Genomic DNA, 19,795 nt, shown 5'->3' with positions numbered 1-19,795 from the left:
CCTGTTGGTCCTTTTGCTGTGTTACCATTTCCTGGATGGTAGCAGCAGGAACAGTTTGTGGTTGTGGTGAATTGGGTCTCCAATATCCTTTGGGCCCTTTTTACACACCTGTCTCTGTAAATGTCCTGAATAGTGGGAAGTTCACATCTACAGATGAGCTGGGCTGTCCACACCACACTCTGCAGGGTCCTGCGATTAAGGGAAGTACAGTTCCCATACCAGGCAGTGATGCAGCCAGTCAGGATGCTCTCAATTGTGTTCCAGTAGAAAGTTCTTAGGATTTGGGGCCCCATCCCAAACTTCTTCAACCATCTGAGGTGAAGGAAGTGCTGGTGTGCTCTTTTCATAACACAGCCGGTATGTAGAGACCATGTGAGATCCTTGGTGATGTTTATGCCGAGGAACTTAAAAGCTGTTCACCCTCTCAACCCCAGATCCACTGATGTCAATAGGGCTTAGCCTGTCTCCATTCCTCCTGTTGTCCACAATCTGCTCCTTTGTTTTTGTGACAATGAGGGAGAGTTTGTTTTCTTGACACCAGTCAGATGTTGTTCAGACCTCCGGTAGAGTCAGCAATCAAATGGTTGAGCATGGAGCGATGAATATGCTGAGCTGTGTATATCACAATGCAAGAGGCATCGTAGGAAATCCAGATGAGCTCAGGACAGAAAATTATGATATTGTAGTCATTATTGGGACTTGGTTGCACCCAATAGTCTGAAGGATTTAGAGGAACAAATTTCTACAGAGATCAAGGACAATGCCAAGAAACAAAGGTTGATTCAGTAAGTGATTTTAATTTTCCATATATTGACTGGGACTCCCATACTGTGAAAGGACTAGATGGGGTAGAGTTTGTCAAATGTGCTCTTATTCAGTATGCAGAATTCCTGATGTAGGAGTGTCCAATAATCTGTTAGTAAATGATCCAGGGCTGGTGACATAAATTAGTGATCATAATGCCATGAGATTCAAAGTAAAAATGGAAAAAAAGCGGTCTGGACCACGGGTTGAGATTCTAAATTGGAGAAGGGTCAATTCTGAAGGTCTCAGAAAGGATCTGACAAGTGTGGTTTGGGACAGGCTGTTTTCTGGCAAAGGAGTACTTGGTAAGTGGGAGGCCTTCAGAAGTGAAGTTTGAAGGTGTAGAGTTTGTATGTGCCTGCCAAAATAAAAGTTGAAGGGTAACTGGTGCAGGGAAACTTGGTTTTCAAGCGATATTGAGGCCCGGGATATTTTGTTCCTCTGTTGTGGTACAACCAAGGCTCAGGACTACAGTATCATAATTCCACGCCCTGAGCTCATTTGACATTTTTTTTTGTCGTCTTCTGTTGGTTTCTAAAAGCTTCCCAATAGTTTTTGTTCTGTTTTTGCCCTTTCTTTGGCTTTTATGTTGGCTGTGGCTTCTCATTTCAGCCACGGTTGTGTCCTTCTGCCTTTCCAATGCTTCCACTTCTTTGGGATGTATCGATCACTCAGCTCCCGAACTCCTCCCATTGCTGCTCCGTTGTCACTCCTACCTTTTCCCTTCCAAACATGTTTATCCAGCTTCTCTGTCATAGAAACATGGAGAGGTTCAGTACACAAACAGGCTATTTGGCCCATCTGGTCAATGCTGAAATAGCATTTAAGCTGTCTAATGCAACTACCTGCACCGGGACCATTGCCCTTGTTACGTAACTGGCAACAATGAATATCAATCGAGACAGGTTATATAAAAACAACCAAACATTTATTAAACAGAGATAAGCAATATAAAAACAAACAAAAACCTTAACTGAAAGTTAACCGCTATGCAGCCGTTCAACAAATCATCACTCAGCACTGGTTCTTAAAGCGTTAAATGCGAAAATAGTTCTTAAAACGGTAAAGTCAAATACGGTTCTTAAAATGGTAAATTCTAAAGTCCGACAGATTTATACATTCAATTGGGAGAGACTTCTCTGGAGAAGGATTTCTTCATTGACACGACTTTCCAGTTTGTTCTGACCAAAGGATTCACGATGCAGGAAATAAACGGCTTAAGACAACTGACCGTCAATTCTAGAGAGCACCTTGCATGAACTACCTTGCTCTTTTGGTATGAGTTATCTTTGATGCAGGTCGCTACTCCTTCAACGAAGACTCAATAAGGTCGATCCTTTATTAAACTGCCGAACATTCCCAACTTCTCTTAATCCTTCGTATCCTGTATTTCGATGAAGTTTTCACTCTCCAGTACTGCTGGAAAAAGGTACATCAGTGCATCTAGCAAAAATTGCCAATCCAGCTCTGTTGTACCTTGCAACAGAAAGTAACACTCCTTTTTAAAAATGAAACTGTGTCATAAAAACAAATATGCAACAGAGACGGAGACACAGACGCACGTTCTAGCTGGAAAACTAAAAACTAAAATCTAACTGCGTCAACTGAGGTCTTCCCTTATATACCCGTGGTGCACGTGTCCCCATGTGACCTCACATCAGCGGGAAAATTACATCAGGTGACCTCCAGAAGACCATTACATCATTCTCACAAAAAAAGAATCACAGATCTCCTTGAGGTATGTAACACCTTCCTCCAAAATAAACATATTGGTCTCTCAAAGAACAAAATTTTAACAATTAACAATTTATACAAAGGTATAAAACTTACAACATACACAATATATACAGTCTTATCTTTCAGCACTTTACAAACTAATATACAGTAGGAGTGTTACAAATTTTAAAATACCACTCCATAAAAACAATTTTTCATTGTACATTTAACATCTAGATAAACGATCAGTGATCACAATGTCTTTACCCTTAATATGAGTGATCAGAATATTGTACTCCTGTAACATTGAACTGTGTTACTAAATTGAAGTTTAATTTCCTTAACCCTTTTCCTTAACGGTCACAGTGGCCTGACCAAATTCACTGTTAGCTAAGTTAATAGTTAAGTTAGCTTTTGAAAGTCTGTCAAATAATTTCCCCACCGCAGTAATATGTGCTTTCCACGTATTATTTCCTGTAACTAAATCATCAATATAGGCATCTGTATCTTTTAATCCCTGAATCATGCTATTAATCATCCTCTGAAATGTACCTGGTGCATTCTTCATCCCAAATGGAAGAACATTATATTCATATAACCCAGATGGGGTTACCAATACTGAAATCTCTCTACCTCTATCTGTCAATGGAACACACCAATAAGCTCTTAACAAATCAATCTTTGTAAGGAATTTGGCTTGTCCAACTTTATCCACACAATCATCTACCCTAGGGATTGGATATGCATCAGTTTTTGTCACAGCATTCACCTTCCTGTAATCTGTACAAAACCTAATACTATTATCTGGCTTAGGCACCATAATGCACAGTGAACTCCAATTCAAATTAGAGTGTCTAATAATATCATTCTCTAACATATACTTAATTTCTTATTTGGCAAGTTCACATTTTTCCCTGTTCATTCGATACGGATGTTGTTTTATGGGTTTTGCATCTCAACATCTACATCAACTGTAGCTACAGTGGCTGTTCTAGGAACATCTGGAAATAAATCTCTGTATTTAAAAATTAACTGTTTCATCTGCTGTCTCTGCTCTGGCTGTAAATAAGCTAATTTTCCATAAATATTTTCTAGAATTTTTGAATTTGGTAACGTGGCTGAAATAATGTTGAGTTTAAAATGAGTTTCAGATGAATCATCCCTTAAGGTTTTATCAAGATCAGACTCATTATTGATCACAATAGTCATAGCAGCAGTCTCTCTCTTAATATGGTTTTATCATATTTATATGACACAGCTGTGTTGTCTTTCTCCGATCTGGGGTTTTTATCACGTAATCTACATCATTTACCTTAGATTTAATCTCATAAGGACCATGAAATTTAGCTTGTAATGGGTTCGTTTGCACTGGGAAAAGAACCAACACCTTATCTCCAGGCTTAAATGACCTCATCCTAGCTTCCTTATCATACCAAGTCTTCATCTTCTCTTGAGCTAATTTAAAATTTCCTTTGCCAAGCTACAAGCTTTATATAATCTTTCTTTAAATTAAAAAAAAACATAATCTAGCAAACTAGTGTGTACCTCTTTATTAATCCACTGTTCTTTCAACAAGGCCAAAGGTCCTCAAACTCTATGCCCAACCACAAGTTCAAAAGGACTAAAACCTAATGATTCCTGTACTGCCTCTCATACTGCAAAAAGTAGTAAATGTATACCTTCATTCCAGTCTTTTTCATTTTCCACACAATATGTCCTAATCATAGTTTTTAATGTAGAATGAAATCTCTCCAAGGCTCCTTGTGATTTTGGATGATAGGCTGATGAGATAATCTGTTTTGCTCCCAGTTTATAAACTATTTGCTGAAACAATCCAGACATACAATGACTACCTTGATCCGGTTGTATTTCCTTAGGCAACCCAAAATAAGTAAAAAAAACTATAAGACCCTTTGTCACAGTTTTGGCTGTTATATTCCTAAGAGGTACTGCCTCTGGAAACCTAGACGCTGTGCACATAATAGTTAACAAATATTGATGTCCAGGTTTAGTTTTTGGCAAAGGACCTACACAGTCTACAATGATTTTTGAGAACGGCTCACCAAGTACTGGAATTGGTTGCAGTGGGGCCACTGGAGTAACCTGATTAGGTTTACCCACAATTTGACATGTATGGGACGTTCTGCAAAATGTCGCTACACCTTGTCTTAAACTAGGCCAATAAAAATGTTTAGAAACTTTGTTCATAGTTTTCTTTACACCTAGATGACCACCCAAAGGAATACTATCAGCCATAGTTAAAACCTCATTTCGATAAACTTTAGGAACTACTACCCGATGATTAACCTCCCATTCCTCACTAGCAGGAATTGTAGGTGCTCTCCACTTTCTCATTAATAGTCCCTTTTCAAAATAATATCCCACTGGTACTTTTTCAATTTCACTATCTGAAAGAGCTTGTTCTTCTGCTATCATCTCCTTCCGAGATAAAGACAAATCTTCCTGGTCAGACTTACCACCAAAATCCTGATCAAATAACGTAGGTAAGAAAGTTTCTGATACATCCTCAAAATTCGAATCTTGAGTTGAACTGTCATGGGTAACAACCTCATCCTGTACATCAGTCTTTTTAGCCATAGCTCTTGTTACAACACAGGAAGAATCTGTGTTAGATTCCCTCTGTGGTTCCTCAGAATTTGAATTTATTTTCAAATGCACTTCAGGAAAAACTTGTCCACATGCTAAATCATTCCATAACAAAAGAGAAACATCATTCACAGTTAAACTGGATTGTAGCCCTACTTTAACAATCCCTGTAACTAATCCTGACCTTAAATTTACTCTATGCAAATGTCCTGGCATGAGGGCACTCCCAACTCCTCTTATATAATTTACCTCACAATGTCAGACTTTAGTCAGACTTCAGATTTTAGCACACTGTCTAATATTAGTGATTGAGAAGCTCCAGTATCTCTAAGTATTCTTATTGGTACTGAATTAGATCCTTCTTTCAAGGATACAAATCCTTCTGTTATAAAAGTTTCATATCCCCTCTTAACTTGGTCAGACTCTGACACATCTTCATTAATGTTTTCTAAACCCTGTGAATTTAAAGGTGTTTCAATATGCTGCACACAAGCATCTGGGTCGGCTTCTTTCTCTTTCTTTTTCAATCAAAAGCAATTAGCTATTACATGTCCAGGTTTCTTACAATAATTACAAATAATACCAAAAATGTCTTTCCTTCACATGTCTCCCTTCATCCTTACTTTTCTCACTCACTTCAGGTTTAATTTCTGGTTTACATTGACTCTCTGTGCTATTTTTCCTTTTAAAAATTTTACCTGCAGAAAATTTATTCTTATGAATTAAAGCATATTCATCAGCTAATTTAGCAATCTCCTGCAATGTAGCAATGTCCCTTTCATTTAAGTATGTTCTCACTTCAACAGGAATGCTTCTTTTAAATTCCTCCAGTAAAATCAACTCTTTTAATGTATTAAACTCCCCATTCACATTTTTAGAGGAAACCCATCTCTCAAAACACATAGATTTCTCATAGGCAAATTCTACATAAGTTTTTTCCACAGATTTCTTCAAATTTCTGTATCTTTCTCTATACGCTTCCGGAACCAACTCATATGCCTTTAATATATGCTGTTTAACAGTATCATAATCCAGTGCTTGATCAGCATTTAAAGCTGTATAAACTTGTTGTGCCTTGCCTTTAATTACACTCCGTAACATCACGCGGCCATTGCTCTTTCGGCCACTTTAAACTCAGTGCATCGGTTTCGAAATGCTGGAAATATTTGTCCACTTCAGCTTCATTAAATGGAGGAGCCAAAATAACCTCACGACTAGCAATAAACTGTTTCTTAGAACCAGAAGACTGATTTCCCATCCTTAATTTCTCCATCTCAAACTCAAATTTCCTCCGGTTTTCAGCTTCCCTTTCTTCAAATGCCCTTTTTTAATTAGCCTCTCTTTTGGCCATTTCCACTTTAAATCTTTCAAACGTCAACTGTTCAAGGTGCAACTGCATTTCCAGATTAGTCATTGGAAACCTATCTAACACCTCATCATCAAAAGTTTTCAAATTAATATAATGCTCAGCGATTTTCTTTGTATTAAAGCCTTTGTGGTATTCTTTGTAATTCCTTTAATATCCAACCTCCTCGCAATCTCCAATACCTCAGGTTTTTTTGCATTCACTAAAGACACCGAGTCAGGCATGTCCATAAACTCGTTAATATTCATTGTTGCCGAATACCACTCACACACCAATCCAACTCAAAAAAATCGGGTATTTTCCTTTTCCAAATCAGAATGGCAATTATCAGCACTTAACCTCAAAATCGGAACATCTCCTGGCTGAGCCCCCACAAATTATGTTATGTAACCAGCAACAATGAATATCAATCGAGACAGGTTATAGGAAAACAACCAAACATTTATTAAACACGGATAAACAATATAAAAACAAACAAAAACCTTAACCGGAAGTTATGCAGCCGTTCAACAAATCGTCACTTGGCACTGGTTCTTAAAGCGTTAAATGTGAAAACAGTACATAAAGTGGTAAAGTCAAATACGGTTCTTAAAATGGTAAATTCGAAAGTCCAACAGATTTATACATTCAATTGGGAGAGACTTCTCTGGAGAAGGACTTCTTCATTGACACGACTTTCCTGTTTGTTCTGACCAAAGGATTCATGATGCAGGAAATAAACGGCTTAAAACAACAGACCATAAATTCTAGAGAGCACCTTGCATGAACTACCTTGCTCTTTTGGTATGAGTTATCTTCGATGCAGGTCGCTACTCCTTCAACAAAGACTCAATAAGGTCGATCATTTATTAAGCTGCCAAACATTCCTGATTTCTCTTAGTCCTTCGGGTCCTGTACTTCGAAAAAGTCTTCACTCTCCAATACTGCTGGAAAAAGGTACATCAACACATCTAGCAAAAATTTCCAGTCCAGCACTATTGTACCTTCAAACAGAACGTAACATGCCGTTTTAAAAATGAAACTGCGTCATAAAAACAAATACGCAATAGAAACGGAGACACAGACGCACGTTCTAGCTGGAAAACTAAAAACTAAAAACTAACTGCGTCATCTGAGGTCTTCCCTTATATACCCATGGTGAAAATGTCCTCACGTGACCTCACATCGGCGGGAAAATTACATCAGGTGACCTCCAAAAGAGCATTACATCGTTCTCACAAAAAAAATCACATCTCCTTGAGGTATGTAACACCCTCCATACCCCTACCATCCAGGCTCCCATCCGAACTTCTTTTAAATGGTGAAACCGAGCTCACATTCACCACTTGTGCTGGCATCTCATTCCACACTCTCACAACCATTTCAATAAAGAGATTTTCCAAATGTTCCCATTAAATTTTCACCTTCCCCACTTACCCATGACCTCTGGTCATCATCCCACCCAACCTCAGTGGAAAAAGCTGTTTGCAATTACCCTATCTATACCGTCATAATTTTGTACACTTTTAACAAATCCTCAAGGCAATGTATAATTTCCTTGTTTATGTTTAGAGCCTTTTTTAGGTGTATAAAATGATGAGGGGCATTGATCGTGTGGATCGCCAGAGGTTTTTTCCTAGGGCTGAAATGGCTAACACGAGGGGGTATAGTTTTAAGGTGCTTTGAAATAGATACCGAGGGGATGACAGGGGTAAGTTTTTTACACAGAGAGTGCTGGGTGCGTGGAATGCACTGCCAGCTATTTGTGTGAGAGTGTTTCAGTTCCTACCAGTCATCCATGCAGCTCAGTGGGAACAGGGAATAATACGAATAGACAGAGTCAAACTGAGCCAGGTCACAGATTGGAGATGGCAGAAATTCCCATTGTTATCGAGACAGGAACAGTATCAGAGAATATGTTGGTCATTCTAGATACCAGCACTGTGCCCAGTTAGAAGATGATTTCTCTCTCGAACTTGGATTGAACCTCACTGTAATAGTGTGATGCCAGATCACACCTTGACAACTCAAGTGATCTCATCTGAAATACTGTCTTACACCCATTGATGGATTTTGTAAATATTTTTACAGGTTAAAAATGACAAGGAATTTGTCTATGGGAATCTCGAACACAGCAAGCCAGTTTTGCTGTCTCTAGCCGGATATTTAAGAAGTGGAGCAAGGGATTCACTTGATCATCCTTTGTGCTCGGACTGTGACGAGGGATTCACTCGATCATCTGACAGACTGGCACGCCCGTCATTTTACACAAGGACCTACACGTTCACCTGCTCAGTCAGTGGGAATGGATTCAGTCGGTCATCTCAACTGAAGGTACATCAGCAAGTTCACACTGGGACAAGGCCATTCACCTGTTCTGTGTGTGAGAAGGGATTCAGTCGGTCATCCCACCTGTGGACACACCAGTCGGTTCACCCTGGGCAGAGGCTGGTCAGCTGCTGAATTTGTGGGGAAGAATACACTCGGTCATCTGACCTAATGGCTCACCAGCAAGTTCACACTAGGGAGAGGTTGTACACCTGCTCGGACTGTGGGAAGGGATTTACTAAATCATCTCACCTACTGAGGCACCAGTCAGTACACACTGGGGAGAGGCCATTCACCTGCTCCGACTGTGGGAAGGGATTCACTTTGTCATCCCAACTGAAGGTACATCAGCGAGTTCACACTGGGGAGAGGCCGTTCACCTGCTCCGACTGTGGGAAGGGATTCACTTTGTCATCCCAATTGAAGGTACATCAGCGAGTTCACACTGGGGAGAGGCCGTTCACCTGCCCAGACTGTGGGAAGAGATTCACTCGGTCATCTCATCTACAGAGACACCAGCGAATTCACACTGGGGAGAGGCCATTCACCTGCACAGTGTGTGGGAAGCGATTCACTCGGCCATCCCACCTACAAGCACACTGGTCTGTTCACACTGGGGAGAGGCCGTTCACCTGCTCAATGTGTGGGAATAGATTCACTTGCTCATCCCACCTGAAGGTACATCAGCGAGTTCACACCGGGGAGAGGCCGTTTATCTGCTCAGACTGCGGGAAGGGATTCACTTGCTCATACCAACTGAAGGTGCATCAGCTAGTTCATACTGGAGAGAGGCCATTCACCTGCTCAGACTGTGGGAAGGGATTCACTTGCTCATCCCAACTGAAGGTACATCAGCGAGTTCACACTGGGGAGAGGCCATTCACTTGCTCAGTGTGTGGGAAGGGATTCACTCGATCATCCCACCTGCAAGTACACTCGTCTGTTCACACTGGGGAGAGGCCATTCACCTGCTCAAACTGCGGGAAGGGATTCACTCAGTCATCTGAACTGAAGGTACACCAGCGAGTTCACACCGGGGAACGGCCGTTCACCTGCTCGAACTGCGGGAAGGGATTCAGTCAGTCATCTGAACTGAAGGTACACCAGCGAGTTCATACTGGAGAGCGGCCATTCACCTGCTCAGACTGTGGGAAGGGATTCACTTGCTCATCCCAACTGAAGGCACATAGGCGAGTTCACACTGGGGAGAGGCCGTTCACCTGCTTGCACTGTGGGAAGGGATTTACTTCCTCATCCCAACTGAAGGTACATCAGCGAGTTCACACTGGGGAGAGGCCGTTCACCTGCTCAGACTGTGGGAAGGGATTCACTCAGTCACCCGCCCTAATGGCACACCAGCGAGTTCACAGTGGGGAGCGGCCGTACACCTGCTCTGTCTGTGGGAAGGGATTCACTCAGTCATGCACCCTACAGAGACACGAGCGAGTTCACAGTGGGGAGCGGCCGTTCACCTGCTCAGATTGTGGGAAAGGATTTACTCAGGCATCCGAACTACAGGCACACCGGTCAGTTCATACTGGGGAGTGGCCGTTCACCTGCTCAGTCTGTGGGAAGGGATTCACTTGGTCAACTGAACTACAGGCACACCAGTCAGTTCATACTGGGGAGAGGCCGTTCACCTGCTCAGTCTGTGGGAAGGGATTCACTAAGTCATATCAACTGAAGGTACATCAGCACGTTCACACTGGAGAGAGGCCGTTCACCTGCTCAGACTGTGGAAAAGGATTCACTTCGTCATCTCAACTACTGATGCACCAGCGAGTTCACACTGGAGAGAGGCCGTTCACCTGCCGAGACTGTGGGAAGGGATTCACTCGGTCATCTCATCTACAGAGACACCAGCGTGTTCACACAGGGGAGAGGCCATTCAGCTGCTCAGTGTGTGGGAAGGGATTCACTCGGTCATCGAATCTACAGAAACACCAGCGAGTTCACACCGAGTAGAGGTCGATCAGCTGCTCAGACTTTGGGAGGAGATTCTCTGAGCACTCTGCACCGAATGTGCATCATTGGGTTGACAGTGGGGAGAGGCCGTTCGACAGCTGTGAATGTGGGAAGCGATTCACTCAGTATTCTAACCTGATGTAACTCTCACTTTGACTGGCAGCTTAATATAGGGGGTGATAGCCCCCCCCCAGCCCGGCCAGTCTTAAGAAATCTTGTTTGGGTGGATGCTGCTTGATGTGTTCCCTGTTACAAATCAGTACCCTGAGAAAACAAACGGTACATAATCTGTGATTAAACGTTTGGGCTTTATAGTTTCTTACTTTGACTATAGAACGAGTAAAAAAAATAATGAAGAAGAAAGGCCCAATCTCTCCATTCATGTCTTCTCATCGCTCCCCGGCAAAAGACTGCAAAAATCTCTCTTCCAGACTCCCAAGAAAGAACAACATTTCTCTCATTGGATAGCCCTGCGTTCCAAAACCCTGTTGTCTCTAGTCGTAACCTAAACATTGCTGCTACAGAGAAACCGTTACCTCAGCAGTGATGCATTGCAGAGAGGCCATTCCATTAGCAGTGAAACCTCACAGCATGTTACACTTGTGACATAGTACTGGAATGTTTCAATAAGCTGCTTGCTGGATATTTGTCCATCACCGTTGCTGAATGCAATTTTGAGAGTGACTGTTGGTGCTGAACTCTGCAATTATTGCTGCTGCTCACCACACCCAGTCTGCACCCTGGTCACTGAGCATGGGAGGAGTTTCTTCTGCTGCATATTCACCTTTATTGGGACTGGAGTTTTATATGGACTGGAGTGGAGAGCGGCCAGTGAAGGAGTGGAGCTTTGAGGCTTTGGCTCGAGAGGTTCTGGCAGTTGGATTGTGCAATCATGTCAATCAAAATTTGAACAGCTCAGAATGCAGCTGATTGGGCAATCAAGGTCAGGGGACCAAGCAATTTGATTGGGCAATTGTAAATTGAGAAGCTCAACAAACAAGTAAAAAGAGGGGTAGCTGAAGCGGAGCGGCCAGTGAGTGAGTGGGCCAGTGAAGGAGTGGAGCTTTGAGGCTTTGGCTCGAGAGGTTTCGGCGAGAAGAGGCAGAGGACGAGCTTGCTCCCAGTAAGGTAAGGCTGGGTATGTTTCTTTAATTATTTTGATTAACTTAGGAGTTGGTAATGGAGGCAGTAGATAGGACAGTCCAGTGCTCTGATTGTAGGATGTGGGAAGTGAGGGACAGCACAATTGTCTCTGATGACTAAACCTCAGGGATCTGTACTAGGTCCAATGTTGTTTGTCATATATATTAATGATCTGGATGATGGGGTGGTAAATTGGATGAGTAAGTATTAGATGATACTGAGATAGGTGGAGTTGTGGATAATGAAGAATATTTTCAAAGCTTGCAGACAGGATTTAGACCACTTAGAAGAGTGGGCTGAAAGATGGCAGAAGGAGTTTAATGCTGATAAATGTGAGGTGCTGCATTTTGGTAGGAGTGATCAAAATAGGGCATACATGGTAAATGGTAGGGCATTGAAGAATGCAGTAGAACAGAGGGATCTAGGAGTAATGGTGCATAGTTCCCTGAAGGTGGAGTCTCGTTTGGATAGGGTGGTGAAGAAAGCTTTTGGTATGCTGGCCTTTATAAATCAGAGCATTGAGTATAGGAGTTGGGATGTAATGTTGAAATTGTACAAGGCATTGGTAAGGCCAAATTTGGAGTATTGTATACAGTTCTGATCACTGAATTATAGGAAAGATGTCAATAAAATTGAGAGAGTACAGAGGAGATTTACTAAAATGTTGCCTGGATTTCATCTCCTAAGTTACAGCAAAAGGTTGAACAAATTAGGTCTTTATTCTTTGGAGCGTAAGAATATTGGGAGTTAGGAAAAAAGTTAAAAAGCAGGACCTCAAGGGTGGTAATCTCAGGATTGCTGCCTGTGCCACGAGACAGAGAGGGTAGGAACAGGAAGTCATGGCAGTTGAATGCGTGGCTGAAGAGTTGGTGCAGGGGGCAGGGGTTCAGATTTCTGGAGCATTGGGATCTCTTCTGGGGAAGGTCTGACCTGTACAACAAGGACGGGCTGCACCTGAACTGGAAAGGAACCAATATCCTGGTGGGCAGGTTTGCTGGAGCTGTTGGGGAGGGTTTAAACTAGTTTGTCAGGGGGGTGGGAATCAGAATGTGAGTGCAGAGATGAGGGTAGAAGGACAAGGGCATGATGCTATGTGTTCTGAGTTGCTGAGGAAGGGCAGGCAGGGGACAAAACATACATGTAGCCAGTTCGAGGGGTTGAAGTGTGTCTATTTCAATGCCAGGAGTATTAGGAATAAAGGGGATGAACTTAGAAAATGGATCAGTACGTGGAACTACGATGTTGTGGCCGTTACTGAAACTTGGCTGGAGGAAGGGCAGGATTGGCTGATGCAGGTACCGGGGTTTAGGTGTTTTAAAAGGAATAGGATGGGAGGTAGAAAAGGGGGGGAGTAGCATTACTGATCAGGGATAGTATCACAGCTGTAGGAAGGGAGGTCGCTGCAGAGGGGGTGTCCACTGAGTCGGTGTGGGTGGAAGTCACAAATAGGAAGGGATCAATCACTGTGCCGGGAGTGGTCTATAGGCCCCCAAATAGCCCTCGGGACATCGAGGAGCAGATAAGCAGGCAGATTTTAGAATGGTGCAGGAAATACAGGGTTGTAGTTATGGGTGATTTCAACTTCCCTCATATTGACTGGCACCTCCTGACTGCAAGGGGGATAGATGGGGCTGAATTTGTCAGGTGTGTTCAAGAAGGATTCCTGACACAGTATGTGGACCGTTCAACGAGAGGAGAGGCCATACTGGATCTAGTTCTGGGTAATGAACCTGGTCAGGTGGCAGACATCTTGGTGGGGGAGCATTTTGGTGAGAGTGACCACAACTCCCTTAGCTTCAGCATAGCTATGGAAAAGGATAAAAACAGACAAAATGGGAAAGTGCTTAACTGGAGAAGGGCTAACTATGAATGGATGAGGCAGGAACTAGCGAGAGTAAATTGGAAACAGGTGTTGAAAGGTGAAAGCACAGAAGTAATGTGGAGGAAGTTTAGGGACCACTTGTGCTGGGTTCAGGATAGGTTTGTCCCACTGAGGCAAGGAAAAAATGGTCGGAAAAGGGAACCGTGGCTGACGAAACACGCGAGGCAACTCGTCAAGTGGAAGAAGGAAGCATATGTTAGATATAAGAAGCAGTCAGAGCCCTGTTGGCCGCTTTTCGATTGCTCCTACCTTGTTTACTTAATTGTCTCTACCAGTCTTTTTTTTTTGAAACCTTATTATAAAACTTCAATACTGCTTTACTGTGGCTGGGAAAAGAACCAAAGCGTTTGCAAAAGAAAGAGAAACAGAAGATGAATCCGCAGTCACTTTGGATTCAATCAGTGACTTACTTAAACGGCAAAAGTAGGAATTCTGTGAAGAGTTTCAACGGCTTAACAGCAAATTGGATACAATTCAGCGAACTTTATTTGAGCATGAGAACCAAATTCAGGAGAATACTGCGAAGCTAATGATACTTGAAGAGGACACTGAAGATACAATTAAACTCTGCAAAGAGTTATCTTTATCCAATGATAAAATGCTGAGAAGGATCATCAGTCTCGAAAATAAAAATAGGAGAAATAACTTGCGAATCCTGGGTCTTGAAGAATCAATTGAATGCGCTGACCCTTCGAAGTTTTTTGCAAACTTTCTGAAGCAGATTTTCCCTGCTTTATTCACATCTGAGCTGAAGCTCGATCGAGCTTCTCGCTCTCTGACTTTGAAGCCATTGTCCTTGGTGGCGAAACCCAGATCGATCAGACTAGTCTTTCATGAATTTCGTATGAAGGACCTTTTAATTCACCATACCCGGAGACAAGGAATGATCGATTTCCAAAATTGCAAGGTTAGATTTGTGGAAGACTATTCACCTGAAGTTTTGGCTGATCGCATGAAATATAAAGAAGTTATGTCGGAATTTTATAATAAAGGGTATAAACCATCTCTTCAGTTCCCCGCACGTCTGAGTATTGTTTTGAAGAACGGATTGCGAAAAAGAATAAATTCAGTTGAAGATGCAAAAGAGTTTCTGAAGGATGAATTCTAAAACTGTTATACTTCTTATTTGATCAAGTTTTTTTCTTCTGTTAATATGAATTTGAAATAAGGTTACGTTTTGGCTGTTCATATATTGTCTTTTGTCATATATTTTTTGATACTACTTTATTTTATCCCTTTTTGAGGCTTTCTTTTAATACAGCTTTCTTTGAATTTGTTTAAATTGATCCTTTCACATTTTCAAATACTAAGTTGTTTTACTTTTTATGTTGTGTGTTGGTAGGGACATAATGACATCGCAGGACTGGAGTTCTTTCTGTCAACAGGATTTTTTGGGGCCGGTACTTCTATTGGTCAGCTTTCTCGCTTTGGGTAGGGGAGGGGGTAGGGCCTATTTCTCTCTGGGAGCTGTGTTGGGTTGAATATATGATTGTTTGTTTCAATACCTTACTTTACGGTTTGCTTTCTAGTTTTAATAACTTATGGCCAGATCTTTTAATTACATGTTGATTGGTATTTAAAATGGTTCGAAATATTCACCTGTTTAGTTTGAATGTGAAAGGGTGAATCACCCCACCAAAAGGAACAAAGTGTTTGCTTATATTAAAAAAATGAAAGCACCCATTATTTTTTTTTACAAGAAACACACATACACAGCTGTGATACCTTACGTTTTTTTTACTGAGTGGAAGGGTAAGGAATTCTACTCTTCGTTTAACGCAAAATCCCGTGGAGTTTCGATTTTTTGTAGATACTACAGTTCCCTTTATTCAGCATAAAGTTGTTTCGGACCCTAATGGTCGTTTTGTTATTGTATCAGGGAGTTTAGACAGTAAGTTGATTGTTTTTGCTCATGTTTATGCCCCCAATGTAGATGATCCAGGATTTTTTGAGCGTCTATTTTCATATTTGCTAGATTTGTGTACTTACGCCCTTGTGATGGGAGGAGATTTTAACTGCTGGTTAGATCCAGTATTTGATCACTCATTTGTTAAACCAGCCACACTTAATAAATCAGCTTTGTTTATCCAATCTTTTCTAACTAAATGTGGTATAGTTGATGCTTGGCGATTTCTTCATCTGACGGACAGGGAGTATTCTTTTTTCTCTCATGTCTATCATTCTTATACCGGGATTGACTTTATTTTTATTGATAGTCAAATGATTCCATTAGTTCGATCAATTGAATATAAAGAGATTGCTATCTCTGACCACTCTCCTGTAATTCTATCTTTAAATCTTCCTGGTCCTATCCCCATGAGTAGATTTTGGCGATTTAATTCAACTCTGTTATCCGATGAGGATTTTTTAAAAAAATTATGGAGAATCAAATTACTCTTTATTTTTGAAGAAAATACGTTGGAAGAGGCGTCTAGCCTGATTATATGGGATACTTTTAAAGCGTACATCCGGTGTCAAATTATTTCTTATACTGCAAACATCATTAGAAAAGCTAACAAAGAAAGAAATGAATTAGCCAATCAGTTAAAGCAACTGGACCATAAATATGCTTCTGTACCTGATCCTGAAACATATAAGAGACGTATTGAAACTAAAACTAAATATGATCTTCTTTTAACATATCCAATTGAAAGCCAACTTTTAAAAGATAGAAGTCAACTTCATATTCACGGAGATAAAACTGGTAAGCTACTGGCTAATCAATTGAAGCCATTTTCAGCCAAGCGGCAAATTAAAGAAATACATAAAATTAATGGGGACGTGACAACTGACCACCTTGAAATTAATGAACTTTTAGAGAATTTTATTCTAAATTGTATAGATCTGACTCTGTTAATGATAATATTGCAATGAATAATTTTTTAGATCAATTAAATATTCCTAATCTTTCATTAGATGATCGTAGGCAATTGGATCAACCTATTTCCCAGGATGAAATTGCTCAGGCTATTTGAGAATTGCATTCTGGGAAATCCCCAGGACCCGGTGGATTCTCTGGAGAATTTTATTAGGCTTTTTCCTCCTTGCTTATACCACATTTATGTTCTACCCTTACAGGAAGGAAGACAACCAGAGTCTTTTTACGGAGCTTCCATTTTGCTCATTCTCAAAAAGAATATGAATCCTACTAAATGCTCTTCGTATAGACCTATCTCTTTACTCAATTTTGATACTAAAATTTTATCTAAAGTGTTGGCTTGAAGATATATCTTGCACATGCACCAGTCGTGCATGCAGCCTGGTACAGCCAATCCGATCTATTCCTTTTACTTTTTAATTTCCGTTATTTTTTGTATTTTTTTTCTCACGGTAACACGTCGAAGCTGCACGCTGTCTAACATGCTGGTAGAGAGAGTTTTCTTTGGGTTTTCTTTAGCACTGGAAATGGTTACATCCCAACATGCGAGACAGAAGCAAGGTCGCACTGTATATTTCACGGACCAGCAAACACCGGCCGGCTTAGCGAACAGAGCGATGGACACCCCAGCTGAAATCCGGAGGAAAACACACAGAGGGGGATCACAAAGTCGAGGAAAGAGGACCGGGTCGAGACAACAGAGACTTTTGGAGAAGAGGAGTTCGGTGGGTAATTCCATTCCGGCTGACCGGAAGTGCACTGAGAGCGGTAAGCGTGAAGGAGTTCGGTGCTTACTGATCTGGCTAACAACGGATAGTGCAATCCGGGGTATATTATGATTGAGGAATGTGTTTGCAGACTGGATATTGAACTTTTTACTGTTGGACTTCGGCCACATTCCACCGTGATACAACACTTGGCAGCACGGGAGGTCGTACCTGCCTGTGGCCATCGAACATGCAGCTCCTCCCGTGGAGGGTCAGACACCCTGAGCCGATAGACTGGTCCTGGAATTATTTTCCATCTGGCATAGTTTGCATTTTGGTGTTTGATTGTTGGGGTTTTTTGTATTGCTATATTTACGCTCTATTCTTGGTTGGTGCGGCTGTAACGAAACCAAATTTCCCTCGGGATTAATAAAGTATATCTATCTATCTATATCTATATTGATAGGATGCAAAACTGGGCTGAGAAGAGGCAAATGGAGTTCAACCCAGATAAGTGTGAGCTGGTTCATTGTATTAGGTCAAAGATGATGGCAGAATATAGCATTAATGGTAAGACTTGGCAGTGCGGAGGATCAGAGTCAAGTCAAGGCACTGTATATTGTCATTTCCACCATAACTGCTGGTACCATACACAGTAAAAACGAGACAATGTTTTTCAGGACCATGGTGCTACATGAACAATACAAAAATTACACTGAACTACGTAAAAAAACACAAAATTACACGAGACTCCAGACCTACTGAGGACTGCATAAGGTGCACAAAACAGTGCAGGCATTACAATAAATAATAAACAAGACAGTAGGTTGGTGTCAGTCCAGGCTCTGAGTATTGAGGAGTCTGAATACTTGGGGGGGAAAAAACTGTTACATAGACTGGTCGTGAGGGCCTGAAAACTTCGGTGCCTTTTGCCAGGTGGCAGGAGGGAGAAGAGTTTGTATGAGGGGTGCATGGGGTCCTTCACAATGCTGTTTGCTTTACGGATGCAGTGTGTGGTGTAAGTGTCTCCAATGGTGGGAAGAGAGACCCCGATGATCTTCTCAGCTGACCTCAGTATCCACTGCAGGGTCTTGCGATCCGAGATGGTTTCCGAACCAGACAGTGATGTAGCTGCTCAGGATGCTCTCGATACGTCCTCTGTAGAATGTGGTGAGGACGGAGGGTGGGAGATGGACCTTCCTCAGCCTTCACAGAAAGTAAGGACACTGCTGGGCTTTCTTTGCTATGGAGCTGGTGTTAGGGACCAGGTGAGATTCTCCGCCAGGAGAATCTTGGGGTCCGAGTCCATAGGACACTCAAAGCTGCTGCGTAGGTTGACTCTGTGGTTAAGAAGACATACGGTGCATTGGCCTTAATCAACCGTGGGATTGAATTTAAAAGGCGAAGGGTAATGTAGGACTCTGGTCAGACTGCACTTGAAGTACTATGCTCAATTCTGGTCGCTTCGTTACAGGAAGGATGTGGAAACCATAGAAAGGGTGCAGAGGGGATATACAAGGATGTTGCCGGGTCTGGGGAGCATGTCTTATGAGAATAGGTTGAGTGAACTCGGCTTTTTCTTCTTGGACCGACGGAGGATGAGAGGTGACCTGATAAGGTGTATAAGATGATGAGAGGCATTGATCGTGTGGATAGTCAGAGGCTTTTTCCCAGGGCTGAAATGGTGGCCACAAGAGGACACAGGATTAAGGTGCTGGAGATTAGGTACAGAGGAGATGTCAGGGGTAAGTTTTTTTACACAGAGAGTGGTGAGTGTGTGGAATGGGACAATAGGGTCTTCGAAGAGACTCCTGGACAGGTACATGGAGCTTAGAAAAACAGAGGGCTATGGGTAACCCTGGGTAATTTCTGAGGTAAGAACATGTTCGGCACAGCATTGTGGGCCGAAGGGCCTCTATACTGCTGCAGTTTTTCTATGTTTCTACTTTCTATTCACATTCCTCCGGGCTCACTGGACAGGAACACTGAAACACCAAGTGAGAATCAGCAGGAGGTGGCCATTCAGCCCCTCGAACCATCACCAAGATGGCGGCTGCTCTCCCATCTCAGCCACATGTTTCTGCCCGATCCTCATTTCCTCGATCCCTTCAGTCTCCACACATCTGCTGGCCTCTTTTTTTTATGTGAGGACGATACTGAGTCTTCACCGGCCTCTGTGGTGGGGATTTACAGACATTCACCACCCTCAGAATGGAGACATTTCCCCTCATCTCAGTCCCGTACAGTCCACCCCCATTTTCAGAGACTGGGATCCCTGGTTCAACCGGTAATGATGTTGTGCATTTCAATGTCTTCATCTCTCAGTCCTCGATTCTCTAAATGAAAGGGTTATCACATTTGATCTTTCTTCATATGATGACCCCACCACTCCAGGGATCAGTCTGGTGAATCTTCATTGC

General features: G+C 42.1%; 1 protein-coding gene across 3 annotated transcripts; it reads left to right on the top strand.

Annotated features, from left to right (window-relative positions):
* Nucleotides 1–1,428: 1,428 nt before the first annotated feature.
* Nucleotides 1,429–17,845, top strand: LOC140208529 (uncharacterized). Of its 3 annotated transcripts, none has more exons than XM_072277268.1 (3): nt 1,429–2,542; nt 8,564–16,494; nt 17,188–17,845. In XM_072277268.1, the coding sequence occupies exon 2, from the start codon at nt 8,972–8,974 to the stop codon at nt 10,763–10,765; it is 1,794 nt and encodes a 597-aa protein (XP_072133369.1). In that variant the 5' UTR covers nt 1,429–2,542; nt 8,564–8,971; the 3' UTR covers nt 10,766–16,494; nt 17,188–17,845. The 3 variants fall into 3 exon arrangements, with proteins under 3 accessions (XP_072133369.1, XP_072133371.1, XP_072133370.1); XM_072277270.1 differs by having other exon boundaries at nt 8,564–11,893; nt 17,188–17,842; XM_072277269.1 differs by having other exon boundaries at nt 8,564–11,893; nt 16,869–17,842.
* Nucleotides 17,846–19,795: the final 1,950 nt, after the last annotated feature.

This window comes from Mobula birostris, chromosome 13 (genome assembly GCF_030028105.1).
Source record: "Mobula birostris isolate sMobBir1 chromosome 13, sMobBir1.hap1, whole genome shotgun sequence".
NCBI lineage: Eukaryota > Metazoa > Chordata > Chondrichthyes > Myliobatiformes > Myliobatidae > Mobula > Mobula birostris.
The sequence above is the reverse complement of the archived record's forward strand: the minus strand, read 5'-3'. Positions and strand labels throughout refer to the sequence as shown.